The 26,204-nt window shown below is 41.8% G+C and overlaps 5 protein-coding genes across 8 annotated transcripts; 4 read left to right on the top strand and 1 right to left on the bottom strand.

Moving 5' to 3' along the window:
* Nucleotides 1-1,941: 1,941 nt before the first annotated feature.
* Nucleotides 1,942-7,118, bottom strand: Mbt (serine/threonine-protein kinase PAK mbt). Of its 4 annotated transcripts, none has more exons than XM_076812535.1 (7): nucleotides 6,906-7,118; nucleotides 6,179-6,551; nucleotides 5,703-6,099; nucleotides 5,202-5,615; nucleotides 4,593-5,125; nucleotides 3,803-3,956; nucleotides 1,942-3,706 (listed from the first exon to the last, which is right to left on the bottom strand). In XM_076812535.1, exons 2-7 carry the CDS (start codon nucleotides 6,541-6,543, stop codon nucleotides 3,545-3,547), a joined length of 2,025 nt encoding a protein of 674 aa, XP_076668650.1. In that variant the 5' UTR covers nucleotides 6,544-6,551; nucleotides 6,906-7,118; the 3' UTR covers nucleotides 1,942-3,544. The 4 variants fall into 4 exon arrangements, with proteins under 4 accessions (XP_076668650.1, XP_076668648.1, XP_076668649.1 ...); XM_076812533.1 differs by having other exon boundaries at nucleotides 6,647-7,118; XM_076812534.1 differs by having other exon boundaries at nucleotides 6,624-7,118.
* Nucleotides 7,119-7,260: 142 nt separating this feature from the next.
* On the top strand, nucleotides 7,261-12,853 carry LOC143369091 (odorant receptor 10-like). The gene is made up of 9 exons (XM_076812544.1): nucleotides 7,261-7,354; nucleotides 7,540-7,905; nucleotides 8,751-10,354; nucleotides 10,440-10,706; nucleotides 10,784-11,252; nucleotides 11,318-11,417; nucleotides 12,103-12,222; nucleotides 12,311-12,466; nucleotides 12,538-12,853. The coding sequence occupies exons 3-9, from the start codon at nucleotides 10,324-10,326 to the stop codon at nucleotides 12,586-12,588; spliced, it is 1,194 nt and encodes a 397-aa protein (XP_076668659.1). The 5' UTR covers nucleotides 7,261-7,354; nucleotides 7,540-7,905; nucleotides 8,751-10,323; the 3' UTR covers nucleotides 12,589-12,853.
* Nucleotides 12,854-14,568: 1,715 nt separating this feature from the next.
* On the top strand, nucleotides 14,569-17,144 carry LOC143368886 (odorant receptor 10-like). The gene is made up of 5 exons (XM_076812092.1): nucleotides 14,569-15,097; nucleotides 15,218-15,332; nucleotides 15,417-15,536; nucleotides 16,686-16,841; nucleotides 16,918-17,144. Exons 1-5 carry the CDS (start codon nucleotides 14,649-14,651, stop codon nucleotides 16,966-16,968), a joined length of 891 nt encoding a protein of 296 aa, XP_076668207.1. The 5' UTR covers nucleotides 14,569-14,648; the 3' UTR covers nucleotides 16,969-17,144.
* Nucleotides 17,145-17,313: 169 nt separating this feature from the next.
* LOC143368887 (odorant receptor 19a-like) lies at nucleotides 17,314-20,793 on the top strand. The gene is made up of 7 exons (XM_076812093.1): nucleotides 17,314-17,907; nucleotides 17,990-18,256; nucleotides 19,112-19,580; nucleotides 20,027-20,225; nucleotides 20,274-20,348; nucleotides 20,417-20,572; nucleotides 20,632-20,793. Exons 1-7 carry the CDS (start codon nucleotides 17,877-17,879, stop codon nucleotides 20,680-20,682), a joined length of 1,248 nt encoding a protein of 415 aa, XP_076668208.1. The 5' UTR covers nucleotides 17,314-17,876; the 3' UTR covers nucleotides 20,683-20,793.
* A 796-nt stretch (nucleotides 20,794-21,589) lies between these two features.
* On the top strand, nucleotides 21,590-26,091 carry LOC143368917 (uncharacterized). The gene is made up of 4 exons (XM_076812138.1): nucleotides 21,590-21,995; nucleotides 22,288-22,369; nucleotides 22,456-22,599; nucleotides 22,700-26,091. Exons 2-4 carry the CDS (start codon nucleotides 22,307-22,309, stop codon nucleotides 24,227-24,229), a joined length of 1,737 nt encoding a protein of 578 aa, XP_076668253.1. The 5' UTR covers nucleotides 21,590-21,995; nucleotides 22,288-22,306; the 3' UTR covers nucleotides 24,230-26,091.
* Nucleotides 26,092-26,204: the final 113 nt, after the last annotated feature.

Genomic DNA, 26,204 nt, shown 5'->3' on the forward strand with positions numbered 1-26,204 from the left:
GCCTTCCATTGGCCCTAACCGAGCAGCTATCGGGGAATATCGTGTTCTGTTTACGTTAATTCCTATTTTGTCCCATGATGGCCGTGATACGCGCCACTTGCACTGGGCGAACGGCTATGACCTGTTAAACGTTAAATAGGTCCCTCTGGCGACAAGTGCACCGACGAGTATCTCGACTATCTGCTACTTACGTAGAAACCTGTCTCCTACCACGCGATTTCTCCCAGTGGTGTGACGCACGAATTCCTGCGCCGCGGCCTGCAAGCATTTACGGTGTCCATACCTACATTTCCCATAGCGAGTACGTGCAAAGGAGCAGGGACGCTGGTTCGCTGCACGCTGGCACGCGGCTATTAGTCACATACTCATCCAAAGATTTACGGATGTATGAGATTCGAACTTCAGGGCTTCAGGCACAGGTACATACCGGTCGCCCCTCCCCTTCCTTCTTTTCCCGCCCCCTTCCTTTCCTTCTCGCTCTCGAATTCATGCGCCCGATCCGACCCGATCCTTTCGAAATGTCTCATTCCCCCATGTGGCGCGTATGACTGCCAAGAAAAATAATTCTTTCAGCAAAGACAGAAGCGTTGCTAGCTGCTGGTATAAACAAGTAATTCTCTATTCATCTTGATCGAGAAGCATTTGATTATTCATTTTCATTAATATTTATTCGATACAGATGAACGTTCCAGACGCAAATCGTAAGACATGGTTTCCCCACAAGGCGGTTAATGAAAAAACCGTCGATTAGATTGGCCAAGAAACGTCAGTGGCGCCAATGATTGAGCATAATGCGATGGTCACTCCGGTCAACTGGAGGCTCGTCGCGTTCCGCCAATCAGCTAATGGCATTACAAAATGCCTTTCTATCCGAGCCTGATACATAAGCGGAATTGCATAGTATCTATACATACCATTACTTTTTGCGATTACTGGCTGAATTCCGTGTTGGTATACTTACCTATACGTGTAAGAAAGTAATAAATGTTCGTACCCTGTATATCCTTCGATTTCCCTTAAAAATTATCGTTTCAAAATGTGAGAAAGAAAATAGTATGACGCCGGGGACTATTTTCAAATGAGAAGCAGAGCAACAGACTTAACGCAGGTATTTTTTTTTTTTCTTAAAACGATATAGGTTAGCCGCGATCTCCGCGGAACTACTACATAGCTCTCTTTATTCTTTTTCTCTCTCGGTCGTAAATACATTTTTATGCCGCGTAGTAGAAGAATATCAACTTCGATACTAAATAATTGCATTGAAAATAGATGAACAAGTGTATGGCTTTACATTTCAACGCTGCTTGTAAACTTTTCTTCGTACCGGGATAAGACACAGTGGAATCAAGGGATTTTTCGAGTGTCGAAGGTGTGTAGGTATACGTGGAACTTTAGAATCGATATGCACAAACTGACAATGAGTCGCGTCCTCTTTCTACACTACACCGCAAACGCGTAAAACTTGTCAGCAATGCTTTCGTTTAATCACTAAAGTAACGCGTAGATTATCACAGACGATTCGAATGGTTGAATCGATAAAGTATTCTGTACATCATTCAAATAACCCTTATCGATTAATTTTTATCAAGTGGTCGTGATTCTAGACGATTATTTAATGACCTTCGACTAATATCAGGAACACTCGTTACTTCGTAATAAAACTAACGGCAGTTTTGGTATTCGACCGTAGTTGACGCGCAATTAGCAATACAGTAAAGCATCGATTATCTCACAGTCAGTGTAGGACAACGGAAATACATTGTTGATTGTTGCATATCCGATAGATGAATTATTGTACAGATAGGCAATCGAACATGCCGAGAATCTTATTAGGAATGATCCACACTTTGGTACGATTTTATACATATGTATGTACGTGTGCAGTGTATGCATAACCAATAAGAGGAATTATGATTTCAACAAAGATTATTTTGCTTTGCGTTGCGTTTAACGTATATATGTATATTTCTTCAAACATTATTTACACGATTTGCCTTAACGTTCTGTTAGATAATCGACGTTTTACCGATAATCATTTACTTATTCGCTTGCGAAACAAAGCACTACGTGCCGCCGTTCTGCGGAAATTTCATTCTTTCAATTTCTTTGCGCGTTCTTTCCATTCATACAAAGTAACGCTCTGAAAAGGTATGTATCCGTTTACAAATGGCAGATTTATGTACCTATGTACTTACATGATTTGCGTCGTACATATTACGTCAGTTACACTTGTGTACAAAGCTTTTATCTATAAAACGATACTCGATGATATCTACATGTTGTAAACATTCTACTGTCACGTGCACCCTTAAATAATTAAGACTGCGAATCGTCTGTTCCACCGATAGTCTTTGTCCGTATTGTATTTCGATCGCTTGATTCGATCAAAATAAATGGCGCTCGGCACTACATAGTTTAAACTTCAAACATCCTGATAGAGATAAAGACGAAAGCAATATTTACGAAATATACATTCCTATTTCGTGATGGAATAGAGAATATACTAAAATCAGCGCGTTGGATCTAGAATTTCATCTTCGAGTAATTCCGGCCACTCTATCGGAAAACATCATTACGCGAATCGGTTAATCTGTACAAGTTATACAAACGCTTATACATTTGCAGTAGATTTTTCCTTTAATTCACGCGCGTATGCCAACGTGTAACGAATAAATTAAACCTACGTACTAAGTCGTCAAAGATAAAAAAGACGGAAGAAGGGTTGTACGATTTGAATTTAGTCGCCTGTATGTTGACACTAATTCATCAATCACATACTTCATTCAAATTTGCGTAATACGCTTCTGAATTAAATATCACTATTCTCGATCGTTACTTTAAGTACAGACGTAATAGCAGCGTTTGCAAAAATATTTTCAATTAATCGATTATGGGTTAAAGATTAAAGGATAGTGGAATCCAAGTCGGAGCGAACAATGTAAAGAGATAAAAGAGAAAGTTAAACGATGCTGATTACGAAGGCACTTGGATGTATAACGTTTTGTTAAATAGATCGGTATAAAAAAATATCTTTTAAGATGCTAGTGCCTATCACTGGCAATAAACACATCTATAAATTGATAATGTTTCTAAGTAAAGGCCACGCTGGAATGTAAGACTGTCTCTACCAAAGGCCACTCAAACGGTTTTCGCCACTTGCATCGCATTCTACAGCTTTACGTTTATATTTTCACGTCTAACAACGAACTAAGAAACGAGCATCGTAAGCACGATTACTTTCATAACCGATGTACAGAGTAGAGTACACTTGTTTTGCAGTTGCCGCGGCGTAAGTTATGGCAAGCGTTATGGCTTGTCGCTGTCGCGTGCCCTCTCGGTCGTTCTCAGCCGCCCTCGCGCGCCGCGGCAGATAATCTTTATTATTTGCAAGCCGAATAGACTTATACGTTTATACCAGATTCGAAACTGGTTGAAACTAGCCGGCCCCGAGCCAGCTTCGCTTTTGGAGGGAGTGCTGTACGTATTAACGAATCTGTTACCGCACTCATGCATTTTTACATGGGTCAACGGTTATCGACAGTTATCAACAGTTCGTATGCCTGGACCCTCTCATCAATGGAATCAGAATACTCGGACTCTGAGCCTGTCTCAGAAACGGATGTTGTAATAATTCGGTCGCCGTGGCCCTCTGCGCCGGATCACGGACGAGCATTCTCTCAAGGAAGCCTTGAAGACGTGGGCTGACCTGCGAATAAAAATAAACGCGATTAATCGTTCATCTACAGTCTATACGTGCCCTGTACGGTGAATCTGACGGAAATTCGAATCGTTCCAAGCTTACTTTGTGAGAATTCTTTAATTTCGGCGGTGGCATGTCTCTGATACGTCGCATAGCTTGCAAAGGGGGTTCGTTGAAAAATGGTGGTTCCCCGTCCACCATCTCAATAATCATTATCCCTAATGACCAAATATCTACTTCAGGCCCGTATGGTAACCTGAAATGCAGGATGCACAGGGGTATTCCGAGTGAACAACGACGCAATAAGGAGAATGGTTAAGACGTTAAGGGGTCATTCTGGTAATCACGCCGCAAAATTCGACAACATTCAGGCTTTTTTTCTCAGTGAATGCAACGAATAATAATGTGAAACTTTTTTTTTCATTTATTAAGCTACTTGTAATGTATACGGAACAATTATTTAAATACACTTTTAATTGTGTTTTTTCAATGTCATCTGGAGTTAAAAATCGCGCCTTTGAAAAGACGGCGGGAGTGATTTCTGCTCACAGACTCATCTGAAACTTGAAGTTTGAATGCGCGCAATTTTGTTAAATTTTTTACTTGGCTAATTCTGGCACCTGCGATAGCGGTACTCATAATGATTAAGAATCAGCTTGGTTTTTTTGTTTTAGATGAGTCTGTGTGCTTAAATCACTCCCGCCATGGAGGTATTTATTTTAAAAGGCGCGAAAAAACACAATTAAAAGTGTATTTAAATAATTGTTCCGTATACATTATAAGTAGATTAATAAAGGAAAAAAAGTTTGACATTGTTATTCATTGTATTCATTGAGAAAAAAAAGCCTGAATATTGCCGAATTTTGCGAAACGATCGAGAACTGTGTTCTACCTGGAAATAACTTCGGGACTCATCCAATACGGTGTCCCCACCAGAGACTTCCTCCTTGGCAACTCTTGAGAGACTTGAGCACAAAAGCCAAAGTCGGATAACTTTACCCTGCCGTCCGCCGTGAGCAGTATCGAGTCCGATTTAATGTCCCTGTGGATGACGCCCTGAGAATGCAAGTACGCGAGTGGCTTCAAACACTGGGAACACACAGTAGCTATCTGACTTTCGTCCATGCGCGAGTGCGTAACGATATCCGTTAATGCTCCTCCTTCGAGATACTCCATCACAACCCACAGTTCATCGTCCACCAAGAAACTGTCATACATTTCGACAATGTTCGGGTGATGATAATCTCTCATGATAACTACTTCGTTGAAAAGTAGCTCCCGTCTCTGCTGTTTCCTCAAGTCCATCTTCTTCACTGCCACTTGCCGATTTGTATTCTTCTCAGTCGCTATGCACACCGTTCCCGTGCTACCTTCGCCGATTTTCAGAAAGTTTTCCAAATTCTCCCTCGGGTCGCCTCGACTCACCTGAAATTTAGGCACGTGTATTTTTCACGGGTATTTTACAGCTATGTAACATTGGTTTTAAATTCCCCTTTCTTACCACCATCTGCAAAGCCGCCCGAAATTGTTCGTGAGTCAGCCTTTGTTCCGCGGTTTGTTTACTGGAGGCACTCGAACTGGAACCGACTGCTAAATTTCCAGAGGACAAGGCAGTTTTCATGTTCTGATTTTGATCCGGAATCGAACTACTTCCGGATGATGGTACATTTGGCTTTGATAAGTTATGCATGGACTGGGATGTTTCGATAGGTTTTTTCATGTGAGCATGCAAAGCTGATGAATTTTCTTGCATACTGTACCCTTGGGTATACTTATTGGCGTTATGCGAACTCAATTGGCTCAACGGTCGTTGCGAAGCTATGGATCCTACCGGCGAGATTTTAGGTTGCAACTTATGCAAAAGGACGTTCTGAGCTACCTGCTGGTCCCTCGACGACGATTCAGTATTTCCAATCTGTATACAAGAGACAGAACGATCATACGTAGAAGGCTTTTCGTAGAATTTCACGTTACATACGTCCGATAACCGAATCTCGCTTACTTGAACGTTTCCATTGTATTGGCCAGGCATTGTTGTCATTTGAGGGTTTAGCCTCTGGAATTCAGAATCTGCGAGTTGAGGAGTACCCGGACTTTGCGCAGGTCCTTGCGGATTAGTGATGGGACTCAAGTTTTGGAAATTTAAAGACAGATTCGGAGCGTTAGTTCCGGTATGCGTTAAATTTGGAGACGACTGCATGTTCGGATTGAGATTCTGAAGATTCGGAATCATATTCTGTACATTGGGGTTCAAACCCGCTATAACATTAGGCGAATTCTGGCGCAATTTGTCCAGATAATTATGTTGCTTCCCAAAGTTGGGATACCCTTGCAATTGATTAGCGCTGGATGGTATTTCTTGACCTTCCGGCACAGACGGTGGCAGATTACTGTTATGCCTGGGAAATTAGAAATAGGAATTACAAGCTGTTGGAACTGGTCTCGCTGCGTATTAATTTGACAGGTAAAAATAATCACCTGTAATCTCTCCTAAGTCTCGGCGGGCTCGAAGAACGAAGAGAATTGGACCTAGCGACGGTGCTAGTCTTGGGTAATCCATTTTCTGTATTCTTGTCGCTGACGGATGTTCTCCCTTTAGGGTCGTTATGACCTCGAACGATGGTTTTTAGATCAAGAATCTCCGTAGGTGTGATTTCGCTCGGGTCTACCAGAGGTAACGGCCTGTTCGTGGATTTTAGAATTTGATTGTTTCCAACTATAGAGGCCCACTGTAGCGGGAGTCCGATGAATTTTCCTTCGCGTTTGTCGAACCCTGTGTGTACACGATGCTCAAAATTTGTCGGAGTGGATATTTGTGGTTTCTTTTTCTTCTTGGCGAACATCGCCCTTCCTGTTGTAAGTAACATGTATTTAAGACATCCACTACACCAAACGGTACGCCGTTTGAAACGTCTGCGTGTACTTATATGTTCGTCAAGTATGTACTTAGCCTGAGTAGTGTTCAGTTGTTTCTTTCACATAAGAAAAGAAATTACGACGAAGAACGTAGGATCGAATGTGTCGGTTGTTCTACTACGCGAGTGCTTAGTTTTTAAAGGACAATTCTTACGAGTTATCGAACACGTAGTGGAGGAAGATTATTAACGTTTATGACATCTCGGTAGAAAGCTAACACGGGCATCGGCGCATAATATCCGAAGAAAGTATCAGAGGCGAAGGGAAGCCAAATGACAGCAACGCCTACCAGTAGTACCAGTACGTGATGCGACCGCCTTAAAGTGCTTTCTATCAACCGTCGCTCAGATCTTCCAGGGCTTAACGTTCCCCGTTGACTTTACAACGTCTCGAAAAACAGGCGAATTCGATACGGTGCCGAAACATAAGAGAATTTAGTAGTTAAAAACAGGTAAATACGGCATTTAGCCTCTGGACGGGTCGTTCACACACCGGCGCTCCGCGCGGAGGGCTCACGAATCTTTCCTGGCATGTGGCTCGTGACAATTTACTTAAACCGCTTAAACGTGCGTGAGGTAGCACCTGCAATGAGATTACCGCCAGCAACGTAACGCACGGAAAACTCCTGTCGAGAGTCGAGAGAAAGCGATTGCCGATCACGATTAAGAATAAAACCGTACATGTACAGTGACTCGCGATCATCGTAGCACGAAATCGGATATACTTACACGCATATAAGTACGTACCTATTATGAATCACACGCCGGATAATAAACTCCTCACTGTCTCATTGATATATATGACAACGGACTCGCTTCGCAAGCGAGAACGCAATAGATTCGAAAGGAGGCGTTCGCGCGTGTCTCATTTCCCATGAATCCATCCGATCGAACCTTCCTTCGTTCTTCTTGGTTCTTCGTCAGATATTAAACATGTACGAGCAGAGAAGCAGAGGGAGTAAACGGTTTTTCCACATCTTCGAAACTTTAAGTACATGGTGCAATGTTTCGTCCCTGAAATTACTTCTTTTTAATAGAAAGAACGTAAGTATACGACAGATCAACAATGTGGAAACATTTCGTCGCACGCGACGTTGCAAGATGAAATATTAAATGCTTTCTCGTCCGTGTGGCGGGCTACGGCTGTTTCTTGTTTAGACGATTCTTTTCGCGGAACTATTACCATGGCTATTTAATGTCGCTACCTATGTAGCGTTTGCATTGCAACGCCCGCGCAAAGAATAAGAAACGGATGACGTCTCAACGTCACAACGCCGAAGGAATACGCAGGTTCGCGCCATATTCCTAACCGCCTGTCAAGTACATACATGTGCATTAGGGTGGATCTTATTTTCGACTTTTGAATTCTCTTCGGGGCACCCCCTACAATAGTTTCAAATAATAAGAAAAAAAATCTGTGCAAAGTTTGAGCCCGATCGGATAACGGGAAAAGGTGCCCCTGGGCCCTTAAACATTTAAATCATTATTTAACAGATCGCGAAGTGAATTTTATGTAATATCCTCCAAGTTATTGATTAAATAAAAAAATATGTCAAACAAAAGTTGCAGATCCGGACAAGTAGCATATTTTATGTTGTATTACTTTTTCTCGTGCGATAAACCGTTTTCGAAAATAGTCCGAAAAACTGAAAAACACGAACTTTTTTCCTTCGAATTTTGAAAGTTTAAATGCTTCTAGAACACTTTTTATTTATGAAGGCGAATAAAAAAAATGGAAATTTTATTTTCGAGGACTATTTTTTAAATATTTAAAGGGGCGAGCATATATTGAAATATGCGAAAAAGATAAAAAAAATTGTTTTCTTATTTTCAGTGTTTGATATGTCATGAATGTTTCTTGAAAATTTGGGACCGAAATTCGCAAAAATATTCTAAGGCAGTCATTTAGGCCGGTATCAAAATTTTTTTTTTCTTTTCAGCACATTTTAATAGAAGCTTGTTTTTATTGTCAATTACGTTCACTGCATATTATAAACTGACATCTACGAAAATCCTTCCAATTACAAACGAAATTCCAGTTTCTTATCATACACACTCGCAAAATCGTTACCTTTTTTCGATGGAAAGCATTGGAATTATCACTATTCAACAGAGTTTGTAAATTTCTCAATTAGGTATATACCTACTGCCGATAAGCAGGACACTGTTTTGATCCATGTCCGTTAGCCGGCGTCAGGTGGCCAGGAGTATGGACCTCCGTAAGGACACGCAGGACGAGTCGGTGCAATTTGCGCCGAAAAACGAGGAAAAATTATTCCCTCTTAATGATGGATAATTTAAAATATTTTACGTTTACTTAATTTTTCTTTTAACAATTTTGTAACCATAATTGTTGTAAAAACCTTTGCAAACTGTTTATTTGATACTGTATTTAATGCCCTTTTTAAAATTCATGGTGTTGATAAACAACAGGCTAGTTCTTTCTGTATCATTACTTCCAGAAATTGAGAAATTAACTTTTTATTCAATTATGTGTTAATTCTGCAAACCTCAGAATCTATTGTCCTGGTTTTCTTTTTTTATAATTTTATCCTTAACGCAGCGCATGCATAGATCAGACATAAGGGGTAACTAACGGGACGTGTCTTTGATTGTAGTGGTGTTTGAATTTTTTTCTACAATTTTTGTTCCTGTTAATATCATTTTTTGGAACGATGCGCCATTATTGTGGCTTTTACACGCATGTGGCGAAAAATCTCTCCTCGCACAGGAGGTATAGCGCCGCGGTCGACACTGTCGTAGTTAAAATTTTTTAAATTAAGACAGGAACGAGATCAGTCGACATTGTTTTCAAACCTTATTACAGTAATCTGGGGTGCGAGTAGTAAACCGATCATAAAAGCGGAGCGCGCGGCTCGCTTACCTGGGTCAGGAAATTAATTTGAAAGAGACCATCCTAAAATTTTCGAAGCTCGGACCATCACTGCTGTCCAGCGGTCGCTGGCAGCCCTCCGCACGCCGGGCCGGTGAATGGTTGTAGCGGAATGCTTCCGTGAGGCGGTGTTGCCATTTCGTCTGTTCGCGCGCGCGTAGGTTGCAGTTTTAACGGATGACCCTGTACATATAACGCCACCGGTCACGTTTTCACAATGCAACGACATGGTTCTCTCTAGTAGAGATTCACACAGTATACAGAGAACAAATTACATTTTTTTTCGTGCGTTCACAAGTTATTTGGTTAACCTCGAAATTCAGAAATAGACCCGGTTCTCCACTCGATAGGTTCTTTCTCAACTATAAGTTGCTGAAAATGGGAAGAAAGTCTTTACACGATCTGCTCTGCCCGATCGACCGTTCACTCTCATCCAGATATGTCGAGACATCAAAGATGCACGCGAGCCATAGAAGGGGGAAACTGTTTTCTCCATCGTTGAAACTTTAGTTGGACAAATGTTTCGCCTCTGCTGTTTGGAATTATGCATGCACTTGTTCTAGTAAAAGATACGCGACAGAACGACAGTGTGGAAAAATTATCTTACACACGATGTTGCAAGATAAAATATTAAGCGGCTCATGCCTGTTTCGCGGGGGCTTCTACTTTCTTCTTCTTCCTCGGGCACTTGTTTTCACGGGGTTATTAGCATGGCTATTTAATGTGCTCCTGTAACGTTTTTATTGTAATGCCCGCGCAAAGAGGAAGAAACCGCTAACGTTTCACTGTACTCGCGAGTTTCAACATCGTTCAACATGAAGGTCACAACGCCGAAGGAATACGCAGGTTCGCGGTACATTCCCGAACGTCTTTCAAGTAGATAATACGTACATATTTGTGCACAAACTTATCGTTGGTCTTACAACCGTAGATTACGAATGGGCAGTTAATCTGAATCGCTTTTGCTTGAGGCTAATTGGTATTTGGCCCGATGACGACCGCGGCGCAAGAAAGTTGTCGATAAAATTATACGTGACGGCGATTCTGCTGCTAATGACCTTCGTCTGTTTGATTCCTTGTCTGTGCTCGTTGATCTTCAAGTGCAAGAATTTGTTGGCAGCCATAGACAATCTCGGTTACGTTATTCCTTTCCTGATAACGCAGATGAAGTTCGCTACTATATACAACAAAAGAGAAGGTACGTTTGCGAGCTCGATTGATTCGCCCGAGATTATAATTTTAACGCGATTCATTCATTACTGTGTTGACTTTAAGTTCTTCTGCCGGTTATAAATATGATCGCAGAAGATTGGGCAAAAGCTAAAACGGACGCAGAGAAAGGCGTGATGATACGCCGGGCGCGAATCGGTCGAGTATTTAGCGGATTCTTTTACGTATGCGCATTTCTCTTATTACTGTGGCTGCTCGTCGTGCCACGATTCGGCGTCAAGACAAGATACTTAACGAACGAGACTGATGTACGAAAGAGTTTTCCGATTCCCACCTATTATCTACGCGACATCTCTCAAAGCCCGTACTTCGAAATCGTATTGGCAGCTCAAGCCGTCACAGTAGCGATTACAATACTGTGTTACACTGGAGTTGACAGTTTCTTCGGAATGCTGATTCTGCATATATGCGGGCAACTAGAAAATCTTCGAACTCGCCTCGCAACTATAAAGGACTCCGAGCGGTTCGATCGCGCGTTAGCGGCCACTGTGAACGACCACACGCGACTTATCAGGTATCTCGTCAGTAAGCACCTAGAAATCAATTCAAGGAAATTTTTTAAACGGGTCTCTATTTCAGAGCAATCGACGCGATCGAAGATACATTTACGCTGTTGCTCCTCCTCGTGTTGCTCTATTTCGTCATTTATCTTTGTGTTACGGGACTGTTAGTAGTAAACGTAAGTAAAGGGAGTTGAAATATCTGTGATCACAAAGAGAGCACCTACCTAAGTCAAGGGTCGTCATTTAATCTTGCAACCTGCGCTCGGGTGAACAGGAAACATGGCAACACCGCCTCACGGACCCATTCCACTACAACCATGCACCGGCCCGGCGTTCGGAGAGCTGCCAGCGACCGCTGGACAGCAGTGATGCCCGAGTTTCCAAAATTTTGTTATGGTCTCTTTCAAATTAACGTCGCAAATCGCTAATTGGAATTTCCTGTCCCGGGTTGAAGAATTTGGGGCCTTTTCGTGTAACTTTTGAACTATAAAAGATATCGGAATGCAATTTGCGCCGCAAAATGAGGAAAATTATTCCCTCTTAACAATGGATAATTTAAAATATTTTACGTTTACTTAATTTTTCTTTTATCAATTTTGTAACCATAATTGTTGTGAAAAGCTTTTGCAGACCGTTTATTTGATACAGTATTTAATGCTCTTTTTAAAATTCATGGCTCTCCGAACGCTGGGCCGGTGCATAGGTTGTAGTGGAATTCGTCCGTGAGGCGCTGTTGCCATTTTACCTGCTCGCCCGAGCGCAGGTTGCAAGATTAAATGATGACCCTGTACATAATCAGTCCTAAGCGACAAAAACGTGAACGCCAGCATCGTAATTTTTAAATGAATTCATATTTTTTAGATTATCCTGGAAGGTGGTGATATTCCTCTGTCGTGGCTATTATGCATGTTATGTTGCGTTGCAAATACAGCTCTGCAAACAGCTCTTTACTGCGCCATGGGGCAAGTTCTGGTAAGTCAAGTAAGTAGAGATTCTCATTTTTTGTACGATGTTGACGATTATACATACGTGTAGCTCATAATCTATGAACGTTATACTGTACATTCAGTCCGAAGGTGTGTACGAAGCTGTCTACGAATGCGAATGGCTAAATCTAAAGCCAAAAGAAGCAAAAGGCTTGATTATGATTATGATGAGGGCCAAAAAGCCGCTTTACGTAACTGCTGGAAAAATATTTCCAATGATGATGCTGACATTTTGCAACGTACGATACATTTTCACGGCGCCGTTGTTTCCCTAAGCAGTATCGTTATGTTTAATTTAATACCTTTCCAGATATTAAAGATATCGTTCAGTTATATATCTTTCCTAATGACAAAGTTGTAGCACCTACCTATCGGTCGGTTATCCTATTATCGTCGAAGAATGTCGTAGGCCGTAGCGTAGGCCGTACGGATAACGCATTCGGTGAAATAGAGAAATATTTTCTGTACACGTATGCTATATCTACTCGGAGCCTCTTTACGCTAACTTTGCCGATCCTTATTTAGTGGTGGTAAATTAAATAAACTAGTGGAGCTAACGTTGAACATTTCAAATGGTTCATTTTTTAAGTTACTTTCACTGCGTATCCCAACGAAATTCCCGTTTCTTATCATACGCATTTGTAAAGGCGTGGAAGGCATCGGAATCATCACTATGTATTCAACTTATTGTTTGTAAATTCCTCAATTATGTACGTATCTACTGCCGATAAGCAGGACATTGTTTTGAACCATGTCCGTCAGCCGGCATCAGGACCTCCGTAAGGATACGCGGGTCGAGTCGGTCCAAACTCCAAATTCAGTATTTCAGACGCTAAACACTGTAAAGTACCTACGACGCAATAGTGGAGTAACGAGACGTTACGATGGCGTTTCAAGCTTATTTTTGCTTATATTGCCCAACGAACTATAGTCACACATTTTTTTTATCCCTCCTCTCTCCTTCGGGTCCCAGCAGCAGCAGCGTACCGGGAGAAAGGTGGTCTCCCATCTTTCCCCATTACACCGCCCCCTGATGCTTAACTTCGGTTTTCCTTTCTTTTCTTTTCCTTCCTTTTCCTTTCTTTTCCACTCCTCTCCACTCCTCTCCCCTCCTCTCCTCTAAATATAAGGATTTCGAAGTGAACAGATTACATAAACATATTATGCTATAATACAGCATAAAATACATTAAATACTAAATTTAGACAACATGCAAACTAATAATAATAAACGCATTTGAATATCCAAGCTTACCTTTTTATTTTAAATACGAAATTGCAGATTACGTAGTAGATTAGATGCGCAGGAAAATTCTCTGCCGACACTGAACAACGACTTAAAACAATTAACGGGTTATATTGCGGTAGGTCTGGGGAGAGAGATGAGGTACTTAAACGTGCTTACAATACGAACGACCGGAATGCTCGTTTCTATCGCGATGTAACAAATATAGACTGAATTCTTATTTTGACCCGACCCGCCTCGGTCTACCCCTGTAAGTTGTTGAAAATCGGAAGAAAGCCTTTACACGATCTGCTCGATCGACCGCTCGTTCCCATCCAGACATGCCGAGACATCAAAGATGCACGCGAGCAACAGAAGGGGGAAAAACTGTTTTCTCCATCGTTGAAACTTTAGTTGGACAAATGTTTCACCCCTGCTGTTTAGAATTATACATCCACTTGTTCTAGTAAAAAATACGCGACAGAACGAAAGTGTGGAAAAATTACATACCTCAGCTACCCACGATGTTGCAAGATAAAATATTAAACGATTTGTGCCCGGGGGCTTCTACTTCTACTCCTTCTTCTTCTTCGGCCGCTTCTTCTCGCGGAGTTATTAGCATGGCTATTTAATGTGCTCGTGCCACGTTTTTATTGCCACGCCCGCGCAAAGGAGACCAAACGGCTAACGCTTCATTGCACCGGCGAGTTTCAACATGAACGCCACAACGCCGAAGGATTACGCGGGTTCGCGCTATATTGCCAAACGCCTGTCAAGAACATAACACATACATTTACAATGTATACACTTATCGTTGGTCTTACAACCGTAGATTACGAATGGGCAGTGAATCTGAATCGCTTTTGCTTGAGGCTAATTGGTATTTGGCCCGATGACCACCGCGGTGCAAGAAAGTTGCTGATAAAATTATACGTGACGGCGATTCTACTGCTAATGACCTTCGTCTGCTTGATTCCTTGTCTCTGCTCGTTGATCTTCGAGTGCAAGAACCTGATGGCAGCCATAGACAATCTCGGTTACATTATTCCTTTCCTGATAACGCAGATGAAGTTCGCTACTATGTACAACAAACGAGAAGGTACGTTTGCAAGCTCGACATTGATTCGCCGAGATTACAATTTTAACGCGATTCATTTATTACTGTGTTGACTTTAAGTTCTCCTGCCGGTTATAAATATGATCGCAGAAGATTGGGCAAAAGCTAAAACGGACGCAGAGAAAGGCGTGATGATACGCCGGGCGCGAATCGGTCGAGTATTTACCGGATTCTTTTACGCGTGTACATTTTTCTTATTGCTGTGGCTGCTCGTCGTGCCACGATTCGGCTTCAAGACAAGATACTTTACGAATGAAACCGACGTACGAAGGAGTTTCCCGATTCCCACCTATTATCCACGCGACATCTCTCAAAGCCCGTACTTCGAAATAGTATTGGCAGCTCAAACCGTCACAATAGCGATCACAATACTGTGCTACACTGGAGTTGACAATTTCTTCGGAATGCTGATTCTGCATATATGCGGGCAACTAGAAAATCTACGAACTCGCCTCGCTACTATAAAGGAACCCGAGCGGTTCGAACGCGCGTTAGCGGCCACTGTGAACGACCACACGCGACTTATCAGGTATTCTCGTCAGTAAGCACCCTCAATCCTTGCAATTAATTCCCCATACCCTAATTACTATCGTATGCGGCGAGATTTCCTTGTAAGTTTTCAAAACGACTTTCTATTGCATACGTATAGAGCAATCGACGCGATCGAAGAAACATTTACAATATTGCTCCTCGTCGTGTTGATCTACCTCGCCGCATTTGCTTGTATTTTTGGACTGTTAATAATAACCGTGAGTAAAGAAATTTGAGGGATCGCGAACAGAGTTATCAATCGTAAGAGATACGTGAACAGGGGAATCCTAATTTTTAAATGAATTCATATTTTTTAGATTGTCCTGGAAGGTGGTGATATCCCTCTTATGTGGCTATTATGCCTGTCATGTAACCTTGCAAATACAGTTTTTCAAACATCTCTTTACTGCGCAGCGGGTCAAATTCTGGAGAGTCAAGTAAGTAGAGATTTAAAGTTTCTGCACCATGTTGGTGTATATGTACAGGGTCATCGCTGTATCCTGCAACCCGCGCTCGCGCGAACTTGTGAAATGGCAACAGCGCCTCACGGACGCATTCCACTACAACCATGCACTGGCCCGGCGTTCGGAGAGCTGCCAGCGACCGCTGGACAGCAGTGATGCCCGAGCTTCGAGAAGTTTGGGATGGTCTCTTTCAAATCAACGTCGCAAAGAGCTATTGGGAATTTCCCGGCCCAGGTAATCCAGCCGCGTGCTCCGCTTTTATGATCGGTTTACCACTCGCACCACAGATTATTGTAATCGGGTTTGAAAATAATGTCCATTTGTACGGAGAGATTTTTCGCCACCTGCGTGTAAAAGTCACAATAAGGGCGCATCATTCCAAAAAATGACATTAACGGAAGCCGGTACAGGCGTGGCGTTGAGTAGCTAAAACGTTCAGACACAAAAATTCTAGAAAAAAAATTCAAACACCGCTACAATCAAAGACACGTCCCATTAGCTACCCCTTACGTAAGATCTAGGTATGCACTGCATTCAGGATAAAATCATAAAAAAGAAAACCAGAACAGTAGATTCTGAGGTCTGCAGAACTAACACATAATTGAATAAAAAGTTAATTTCTCAATTTCTGAAAGTAATAATACAGAAAGAACTAGCCTATTGTTTATCGACACCATGCATTTTAAAAAGAGCATTAAATACTGTATCAAATAAACAGTTTGCAAAGGCTTTTTACAATAATTAAGGTTAAAAAATTGATAAAAGAAAAATTAAGTAAACGTAAAATATTTTAAATTATCCATCGTTAAGAGGGAATAATTTTTCCTCATTTTGCGGCGCAAATTGCATTCCGGTATCTTTCATAGTTCAAAAGTTATACGAAAATGGCCCCAAATTTTTCAACCCGGGCCGGGAAATTCTGAACAGCTCTTTACGACGTTAATTCCCAAACGCCGGGACGGTGCATGGTTGTAGTGAAATGCGTCCGTGAAGCGCTGTTGCCATTTTACCTGTTCGCGCGAGCGCGGGTTGCAGGATAAAACGTTGACCCTCTATGTAGGTGTAGCTCATGATTTATGAACGTTATTGTACAATGTACGTACATCGTAACTGTGCATCAAGTCTGAAAGTGTGTACCACGCTGTCTTCGAATGCGAATGGCTGAATCTAAAGCCAAACCAAGCAAGAAGTTTGATTATGGTTATGACGAGGGCCAAAAAGCCGCTTTTCGTAACTGCAGGAAAATTATTTCCAATGACGATGCTGACATTTTGCCACGTAAGATACCAACATTTTCACCGCGCCGTTGTTTCTCTATATTAGTATCGTTGCGTTTAATTTAATACCTTTCCAGATATTGAAGATATCGTTCAGTTATATATCTTTCCTAATGACAAAGTTGTAGCATCAGTCGGTTTACCTATTACGCCTTACGGATGACGCATTCCATGAAATGAAGAAATATTGTATACCTATACGTACGCTATTATAAACTAACATCTATTATACATTATTATATAACCTACTGTCCCGTTAAGCAGGACATTGTTTTGATCGATGTGCGACACGCGGGTGACGCGGGACGAGTCAGTCGAAATTCAGATGCTGAATATATGTATAGGTACGATGTAATAATACCTATGTGCTAAGTTAAGTAGCGACACCGCTCACTTGTCGGCGATTTTGTTCTCTTTTTTCCGCTTACAAGTTATTTGGTTGGAATTAACATTCCGAAATCGACCCGGTTTACCACTGGTTTCACTCTGAATTCGGCTTTCCGAAATTAAATATCTACATACCTACTCGGCTAGAGTATTCGATTTCGATACGTTCTAAGTATCTAAGTCGCTGGAAATAGGAAGCAGATCTTGTAAAGACTATCTTTACACGATCTGCTCGACCATGCTCAACCGTCCGCCCCTATCGAGGCATCAAAGATGCACGAGAGCAAAACAAGGGGGGAAACTGTTTTCTCCATTGTTGAAACTTTAGTTGGGCAAATTGTTTCACCCCTGTTGTCTGGAATTATGCACGTAGCTACTTGCGGGTACTTGGCGTGGTAGAAAATATGCGACAGAACGAAAGTGTGGAAAAATTACATCCCCTTAGCTGCCCACGATGTTGCAAGATAAAATATTAAACGGTCTACGTCTATCTCGCGGGGCTTCTACTTCTTCTACTTCGGTCACTTGTTGTCGCAGTGTTATTAGCATGGCTATTTAATGTCTCCGCGTAACATTTTTATTGCAACGCCCTCGCAAGAAAAGCAGGAATGAGCGACCGTCGCTCGTGCACGCGAGTTTGAATTTCAATATGAATAGCAGAACGCCGAAGGGACACGCAGGTGTATTTTCGTTAGCATCCTTCAAGTAATAGGCATCTGCCGTTGCGTTGGGTTTAATCGATCGTCGGTTTTATCGTCGTAGACTACGAGTGGGCGGTGAAATGGAATCGCGACGCCTTGGGCGCGATAGGCGTCTGGCCCGTGGACGATCACGGTATAGAAAAGTTTTTAAGGAACCTGCGCGCAATGGTGGCTTTCGTCCTGATCACTTTCATCTGCACGATTCCTTGCTTTTGCTCGCTGATAATGAAATGCGACAATCTGACAGCATTCATAGACAATCTCGGATACTTTATCCCTTTCGTGATAACGCTGATGAAATTTCTTACCATCTACGGCAAAAGAAGAGGTAAGTTTGTGCATCGAACGATCCTGTAAAGTCTACGGCGATCGCGTAGATCGCGATTCAGAATTCAAATGGGTGTACTTACACTAGGGTGGCTTTTATTTACTCTTGGTGAAATTTTTTCTCAAGATTTTCTTCGCGGCACCCCCTAGAATAGTTTCAAATAATAAAAAAAAATCTGTGCAAAGTTTGAGCCCGATCGGATAACGGGAAAAGGTGCCCCTGGGTCCTTGAACATTTAAATAATTATTCAACAGTTCACAAAGTCGATTTTATTTAATATCCTCCAAGTTATTGTTTATATAAAAATATATGTCAAACAAAAGTTGTAGATTCGGACAAGGAGCATCTTTTATGTTGTATTACTTTTTCTCGTGCGACAAACGGTTTTCGAAGAAAGTCCGAAAAACTAAAACAGAATAGTTTTTTATTTTTCAAATTTTGGAAGTTTAAATGCTTTTAGAACACTTTTTATTTGTGAATGCGAACAAGAAAAATTGAATTTTTATTTTCGACTATTTTTTAAATATTTAAGAGGGGGGGATATACCGAAATATTGCCAAAAAAAAATTTTCATTACAAGCTCACAAAAAAAAGTTTAAAAATCGACCTTTACTATTCTTTTCGCTATTCCAACCAAATACATTTTTTTTTTCAAAACGACGAAACGCGTGAGTTAGCAAACTAATCCTTCTAGCTTCTGAAAAAAACTCAAGTTGTTCGGACCAATTCTAAAAAAGTTATGCGATTTTTAAAAACTGTCCGAATATTAATGCGAGCCACTGTAGGTGCCCACCTACAAGCCGCGTAGGTAGCGAGGTGATTGGAAAACTCATTTAATTGCTTTCTGCTTCAAAGTTCTATTGCCGGTTATACGTATGATCGCGGAAGATTGGGCAAAACGTAAAACGGACGCAGAGGAAGACGTGATGATACGCCACGCGCGAGTCGGTCGAACATTCGGCTTTATTTTCGGTACATTAGCGGCTGTCCTAGTATCACTGACGCTCGTGCTACCGAAATTCGGCGTCACCCTTCGATACGTAAGAAATGACACCGACTTACGTAAGACTTTCCCGATACCATGTTACTACTCGTTCGACGTCACTCGGAGCCCGTATTTTGAAATGACGTTAATCGGCCAACTTGTCGCCATATGCGCGGGAACAATTTGCTACACAGGCCTGGATAATTTCCTGGGAATACTGATTCTTCATATCTGCGGGCAACTGGAGAATCTTCGGGCTCGCCTCGCAAACATCGGTGATTCCGTGCGGTTCGATCGCGAATTAGCGGGCGTGATAAACGATCACGCGCGGCTTATCAGGTACCCAGCTACGCGCAGATTACAGTATTTCCTCGTTAGCGACTCGATTTTGTGTACACGATACCGACTCTTCGCTATCCTCGCCACTTTTGTCTCACTCTTGCCCGGCGAAAGCTGAAGCGAGATGGAACGAGAGCGAGCGAGAGGCACTGAAAGCGAGCGAGGACGGTACGAGACCGACGACGCGTTGATGTTTTGTCTCGCTCCGTCTTTCGGACGCCTGACATTCTGTCCTTTGCGCTTGCGACCATCGCGCACGCTCGCCGCGCACGCAGTGTTCCATCTCGCTCCCCCCTCCGGCCAGAAAGAAGCGAGAAACGAACACTCGGAATTAGGGTTCTGTTCGCGATACATACCGACTCAACGCCGGTCCCGACCAGCGAGTCGCTAACGAGACAATTCTGTAAACTCTTATGCACACATTTGGAAACGACCGCTCGTTGCAGAGCAACCGATGCTGTCGAGCGTACATTTACGATGCTGCTTCTCGCCCTGTTGCTCTACTTTGGCACGTTTGCTTGCATCTACGGCGTGCTGTTCATCTCCGTAAGTCTGTGGGTTCAAACGATCCTACCCAGGCAAGCGCGACGGAACTCGAGCGATAAAGCCCGAACGCGAAGGCAGTCACCGTTTAATAATTTTTCATAGATACTTGCTGACAATGATCGTCGCTCCGCGTTTCAACTATTCTTTCTAGCATGCATCCTTGTAAACACGTTTCTACAGACATTTTTTTACTGCATCGCAGGGCAGATTTTGGCAACTAAGGTGAGTAGAGATTGCAGCGTTTCCACAATGTTGGGCCGGCTCACGATTTACGAACATTGGTTGTCAAGTCCGAAGGTATGTACGACGCAGCCTACCAATGCGAATGGCCACATCTCAAGCTGAACGAAGCAAAGTGCTTGATTCTCATCATGGCAAGAGCCAAGACGCCGCTTTATATAACGGCCGGAAAGTTGTTTCCCATGACGTTGCTGACATATTGCAAAGTAACGTACTTCGTCGATATTGCAGATTTTCGTTTTAAAATAATGCCCTTTACTTTCAGATATTAAAAGTGTCGCTCGGCTATTTATCTTTCTTACTGACGAAGCTGTAGAACGTAGGTATAGGTACTAATATAGGCTGGCATATAGTAGCCCTGGAGAAGTACGTGTGTACTATGAATTATTACACTTTTCACGAGACAAGGCGTGGTATTTTTCTTTGAAAATATACGTATGTATTATTAATCTAACAATAAGCAGGATCTCTTCAAGTGTGATTACTGTGGAGGGGCTGAATTAAATAAACCGAACTAACGTTAAGACTACGTTTCAGACCATCCACTCTTTCTCTCTAGCTTACTTTACTTTAGTGGGTTCTATGCAGAGTTCGGCAAAATGTAATCTAATTACAACTTACAAATTAGGATTAAAATGTAATTGTGTAGTTGATTACACATTATTTTCCGTAATCGTTAAATTAGGTAGTTGACGAAACCAAATGGTCAACTACCTAAATGAACGGTTACAGAAAATAACGTGTAATCAACTACACAATTACATTTTAATCCTTAATGGGCTGACGCGTTAACGAATTTTCACTTCTTCGACCTCCCATATCTCAGAAACAAATTGTCACCTCAACTTGAAAATTTCGTGTGATCGATGTCTCATCATAAGGTATCGTTTCGCATAAAATTCAGTTCCAAAATCGTGGCACCAAGAAGAGGCTATTTTTTGGGTCACTCTTTTATGGTCGAAAAGTAAGGTTCACCCTAATGTATATATAGGATATATATAGATGTATATATAAACATTCTTTCCCTTTCTTCCAATTGTAAGAGATGCGAAAAAAAGAAATTCCCAGTGGATGTCGAAGAAGGATGCGTCCAAACATTGTTATCGAGCGCGATCATTCAACTCCGAGTTTCGTCGAGTTCCGCCTGTAGCTGTACCTATGTAGGTACCTACCGGCCTACCGCTACCACAGTATAATAACACAGTCGAACACAGTGGTGTACACCGCGCCGTACGGTGTACCTATAGTCCTATACCCCACTGTACGGTCAAGCATTCAGTTTATATGCATGTACACATACGTACATACACAGCTATGTACATGCATACTTGCATGCACGTTTCGTACGTATCGTACGTATAATCGCGTAGCGTAGTGGATGCATGGTATTTATGTAACGTATGCCTGTCATGTGTAGTGGAACGCGCAGTATGTATATGTGTGTATGTAGTTTCGTGATACAGAGGTAAATCGATCGATTGGACCGATTTGATTTCCTTGGAAAAAAAGTGGGATGCCTGTGCGATTGTAACGCAAAAGAAATTACAAAGGTTAAATGGAAAAATAAGGAAAAGGATCAGCTTTGGACGTGCGTGCACCGTTTCTCAACCGAGATGTGTAATCTCCACTGTAAGTAAAAATAGAGAGAAAAAAATCATACTTTACGATCGATTCGCCCACACCAGTAGAGCCAATTAGTAGATTATCGTATTAAACGTTTTACGAATTGGACGAGTTCACCCGTTGCAATCTCTTCTATTATCTTTCCTGTTGCATACCATCGCCTTGCAGGTTATTCGATTACATACATCCAACCTCCTATTTACGATTTCTGCTTTTCACCGTATAATTAGATTACCGCTTAGTCGAGGTAAGCGCGATCGAAATCGAAATCGTACAGAGCACTCAATTTCATTTACAGATTAGAGTATGTATGGCAAATGGAAGATTATATGGTGAAAGATGAGCCGATGGATGCATTAAACATAGACAGTCAGGTTATGGTAAACGTTTTCTATGAAACAGCAGCACCATACAAATACAATGCTTAATGCTCGCGCAAGGACTCTAACTTAAACCTTACTTTAAGGACGAAAACATTGTAAGCGTTGTACTTAAAGAAGAACCCGGCGATAGATTTGATCCCGACTACATGGAGGACATCTGCTCCGGGACATTCGAGAAGGTATTTTTACCTATCGAAAATAACGAAGTTGACTTCTCTAATGAAATGGTAAATTTTCAAGCTCCTGCGTGGCGGAGCTCTTTCTATTTTCCTATGCACGAGCCGAGTGACAAGCGACAAGTGACTTAATACCGCACTCTGTTTCCAGGTAAAACTTGAATTAGATGGCGAGTCCAGCAGTCATCAGAATTGGACGGCTCAAATCGCTAATGCAAATTTATGCGACAAAGAAGATGGAGCTATGCAAAGATGTTTAGCGAATGCCAACTTTGCGCAGCCGCAAGACCCTGAGAAACATTCTGGCTTCTGCTCGAACGGGCAGCAGGCGAAATTTTATAAAATACAATGTTCCATTTGCAAGAAATGGTTTCTGAACAACGACTCGATGGTTACCCATCTGAGGATGCACTGCAGTGGAAACGAGTGCGAGGTGTGCCAGCAAAATTTTCAAGATAGCTCCAGTCTCCATGCGCACATGTTAACGCACGTCGGGATGAGTCCACTGGAGTGCAATGTTTGTCAAAAGCGGTTCGCTTACAAGTGGTGTTTGCGCAGCCACATGCAAATGCACGTGTTGGAGAAGCCGTACGACAACGACAATGACGCCCTGCAGCAAAGTTTTATGAAGAGGCCGGATTCTGAGGACGACCAGTCGATGAACACGGAGGAAAGAGTATTCGAATGCGACGTCTGTCACGCAACGTTTAAAGGAAAATCTAGTCTGAACCGACATGTGCTTACTCACACAGAAGAAAGGCCGTATAAATGCGATATATGTTTTGCAATGTTTAGAGAAAAAGCGAAATTAAATATGCACATGACGCTGCACGGTGGGAGCAAACCGTTTAAATGCACCATGTGTCACAGAGCGTTCACGCAGAAAACGGCACTAAACAATCACATGCTGGCGCATAGCGGTGAGAAGCCGCACGCCTGTAACATTTGTGAGAAAACGTACAAACGGAAATCGGAATTAATAAGGCATACGATGGTTCATACCGGCGAGAGACCGTACGAATGTAAGGAATGCCTAATGACGTTTCGGGAGAAAGCGAAATTAAATTCCCATATGCTGGTGCACACCGGCGAGAAACCACACGAATGTCATATATGTCATAAGGCGTGCGCGCGGAAGTCTGATCTTAATAGCCATATGCTGTTACACACCGGCGGTCAGTATGATTGCAAAGTGTGCGACAAAATATTTACTCGCAAATCGGATCTGAATCGGCATACTTTGATACACACGGGGGAGAAACCATTTGCTTGCGAATTATGCGACATGGCCTTCAGAGAAAAGACCAGACTGAATTCCCATATGCTTATACATACCGGCGACAGAAGACACGTCTGCCATATCTGTCAGAAAACATTTAAAGAGAAGTCCTCGTTAAGGAAACACATGCTGAGTCACACCGGTGACCGGCCGTACGAATGTTACGTCTGTCACAAGGCATTCACCCAAAAGACCACGTTAAATAGCCACATATTAGTACACGCAGGAGAAAGACCATACGAGTGTAGTGCGTGTCAAAAGGTATTTAAGGACAGAGCTACATTGAAGAAGCATCTATCTGTGCACATAAATGAAAAAACTCACGAATGCCTGATTTGTTTAAAAAAATTTGCCCATAAAGCTGCGTTAAATAGTCATTTATCGACAAATCATACGTCCTAATTAGAGAGATCTAGTCCATTATATTTCAGCCGTTAGTTTCTTTTTTTAATACAAGCACCGTGTACATCTATAGCTGCGTAAAAATGATGATATGTATTATAGGTGAAAGAGATAGAGTGTACCCCCGCGGGCGCAAGCCGCCAAATCTCTTTCCCACTGTTCATTACAGAGCTACGCAAAGCTCGCAATGTCTGCCCGCCTTAAATCTACTCGGGCCCTCGATGCGCAACTGTTCCAACACTAACCGCTAACGGATCTCCTTTTCTCGGATCCTCATTTCCGGCAGTGAACTGCGCAACCGTCTTCAGTGTTCAGCCTTCACTTTCCACTGCTTTCACGAGTTCGCTATATTTCTTCCACCCATAATGCAAATGCATCGGTTTTATATGCTCACTCATCCGAACAGTCACATTCTTTCCTGTGTATGTCTTTACGTACAATAAATTAATTTCTAATTAGTCAGTGACGATTCTCTTCGGCACCTTTATAGTGAGCAACGTTTCTCTTTATAAATTCAGTTCAAGTTCGGGGACGTTTACTGTCTTTAACAGCAACGGCATAAAAGTACGTACAACTTACGTTATACGTATACATGTACATATGTATAGAGTCGAGGCCTGAGGCCAACGGATTCTGAATACAACAAAATGTTAATAAATAAAACAGTTTTTATAGGCTTTCATCGCTACATACATGACTACCAAAAAGGCCGTTTCGTGCAGAAAGAAAATAACAATTGTGTTGATCAATACAATACGATCGTACAAAAGTGGCAGTGTCTCTGTAACAAGTCATAATAGGTACCTCTCACAAGGGATGTTCAGCAACTCGCTAATTCAGAAAATTATGCAACTCGGTGTGCAAGGAGAGTAGTTCATCCGTAACGCAACTCTAATTTTTGGGGGTGAAATCACCACTTGAAAAAAAAATGCAGAATTTTCTTTTCCGTGGAATATTTCGAGAACGGTGAGAGATATCGAAAAGAAGTTTAAACAAAAGTTGAATCCTTTTTTTATATCTACAAAACTGCGTAAAAATAATTTTCGAAAAAAAAACATTTTTCAAGTTACCCCTACCACCAACCCTTAAAATTAAGTTTTTGTATTTTGCAAATATATGCTGAAATACCTCTGGATAATCTTTTTTCTGAAACTAATCTATTTTTGAAACCACACGATAAATAAATAATGCGCGAAAATTTACACTGACTTTGCAAAATATATATTCCGATTTGCATAATGCATATAATGTGTAAAAATAGCCTAATGAGACAACACTTCAAGTAATGCATGTATGAATGTGCTGTTATCATAATGATTCATACACGTCATTGATTATTTTTAATGAGTTTTACCTTGGATACAATTTTAGGTAAAACTGATATAAAAGAAGGATGCAACTTTTATTTAAACTTCTTTTCGATATCTCTCACTGTTCTCGAAATATTCCACGGAAAAGAAAATTCTACATTTTTTTCAAGGGGTGATTTCACCTCCAAAAATTGCATTATGGCACCAACAAAAAATAGGGTTGCGTTACGGATGAACTACTCTACTTGCACACCGTTGCATAATTTTCTGAAATTGCGGGTTGCCGAACGTCCCTTGTCAGACTGTCATACATTTTTATTTCTATATAGAATTGATGTATTTCTGTAAAAAGCGTTTTAAAACTTATTTGTTCTAAAATGCCATGATTTGAGGCGCGAGGCGGAAAGCTTGGGCGTGAAAATGTGCCAATCTCAAGCAACAGAGTAACCGAGTTTTCCAGTTTTCTACCTGTAGCCTGGCATTTCACGCCTTTTCGCGCCCATTTTAGTTCATACGTTTCACCGTTACGTGGTGATAGTGGTCCCTAAATCGCAATAAATTGTTAAAACGCTTTTCACACTGAGAAATTGAATAATCAAACCTGTTGAATGTACACGCGTATGTATGTACCCGCATAATGATCAACAGATTCCACAGAAAAAACT

The sequence above is a fragment of the Andrena cerasifolii genome, chromosome 5 (genome assembly GCF_050908995.1).
Source record: "Andrena cerasifolii isolate SP2316 chromosome 5, iyAndCera1_principal, whole genome shotgun sequence".
Lineage (NCBI taxonomy): Eukaryota > Metazoa > Arthropoda > Insecta > Hymenoptera > Andrenidae > Andrena > Andrena cerasifolii.

What these genes read in the sequence shown, in the direction of transcription:
- LOC143368917 (XM_076812138.1), top strand. Translation starts at nt 22,307, where the DNA reads ATGGAAGATTATATGGTGAAAGATGAGCCGATGGATGCATTAAACATA. An exon ending in ACATAGACAGTCAGGTTATG is followed by an intron (nt 22,370 to 22,455) that starts GTAAACGTTTTC and finishes CCTTACTTTAAG; the next exon opens with GACGAAAACATTGTAAGCGT. An exon ending in TTGACTTCTCTAATGAAATG is followed by an intron (nt 22,600 to 22,699) that starts GTAAATTTTCAA and finishes CTCTGTTTCCAG; the next exon opens with GTAAAACTTGAATTAGATGG.
- LOC143369091 (XM_076812544.1), top strand. Translation starts at nt 10,324, where the DNA reads ATGAAGGTCACAACGCCGAAGGAATACGCAG. An exon ending in GACCACACGCGACTTATCAG is followed by an intron (nt 11,253 to 11,317) that starts GTATCTCGTCAG and finishes TCTCTATTTCAG; the next exon opens with AGCAATCGACGCGATCGAAG. An exon ending in GGCAAGTTCTGGTAAGTCAA is followed by an intron (nt 12,223 to 12,310) that starts GTAAGTAGAGAT and finishes CTGTACATTCAG; the next exon opens with TCCGAAGGTGTGTACGAAGC.
- Mbt (XM_076812532.1), bottom strand. Translation starts at nt 6,567, where the DNA reads ATGTTACTTACAACAGGAAGGGCGATGTTCGCCAAGAAGAAAAAGAAA. An exon ending in AGACTTAGGAGAGATTACAG is followed by an intron (nt 6,100 to 6,178) that starts GTGATTATTTTT and finishes CTAATTTCCCAG; the next exon opens with GCATAACAGTAATCTGCCAC. An exon ending in AGTCCCGAAGTTATTTCCAG is followed by an intron (nt 3,957 to 4,592) that starts GTAGAACACAGT and finishes CCTGCATTTCAG; the next exon opens with GTTACCATACGGGCCTGAAG.
- LOC143368887 (XM_076812093.1), top strand. Translation starts at nt 17,877, where the DNA reads ATGAATAGCAGAACGCCGAAGGGACACGCAG. An exon ending in GATCACGCGCGGCTTATCAG is followed by an intron (nt 19,581 to 20,026) that starts GTACCCAGCTAC and finishes CGCTCGTTGCAG; the next exon opens with AGCAACCGATGCTGTCGAGC. An exon ending in GGCAGATTTTGGCAACTAAG is followed by an intron (nt 20,349 to 20,416) that starts GTGAGTAGAGAT and finishes TTGGTTGTCAAG; the next exon opens with TCCGAAGGTATGTACGACGC.
- LOC143368886 (XM_076812092.1), top strand. Translation starts at nt 14,649, where the DNA reads ATGATCGCAGAAGATTGGGCAAAAGCTAAAACGGACGCAGAGAAAGGC. An exon ending in GACCACACGCGACTTATCAG is followed by an intron (nt 15,098 to 15,217) that starts GTATTCTCGTCA and finishes GCATACGTATAG; the next exon opens with AGCAATCGACGCGATCGAAG. An exon ending in CGATGCTGACATTTTGCCAC is followed by an intron (nt 16,842 to 16,917) that starts GTAAGATACCAA and finishes ATACCTTTCCAG; the next exon opens with ATATTGAAGATATCGTTCAG.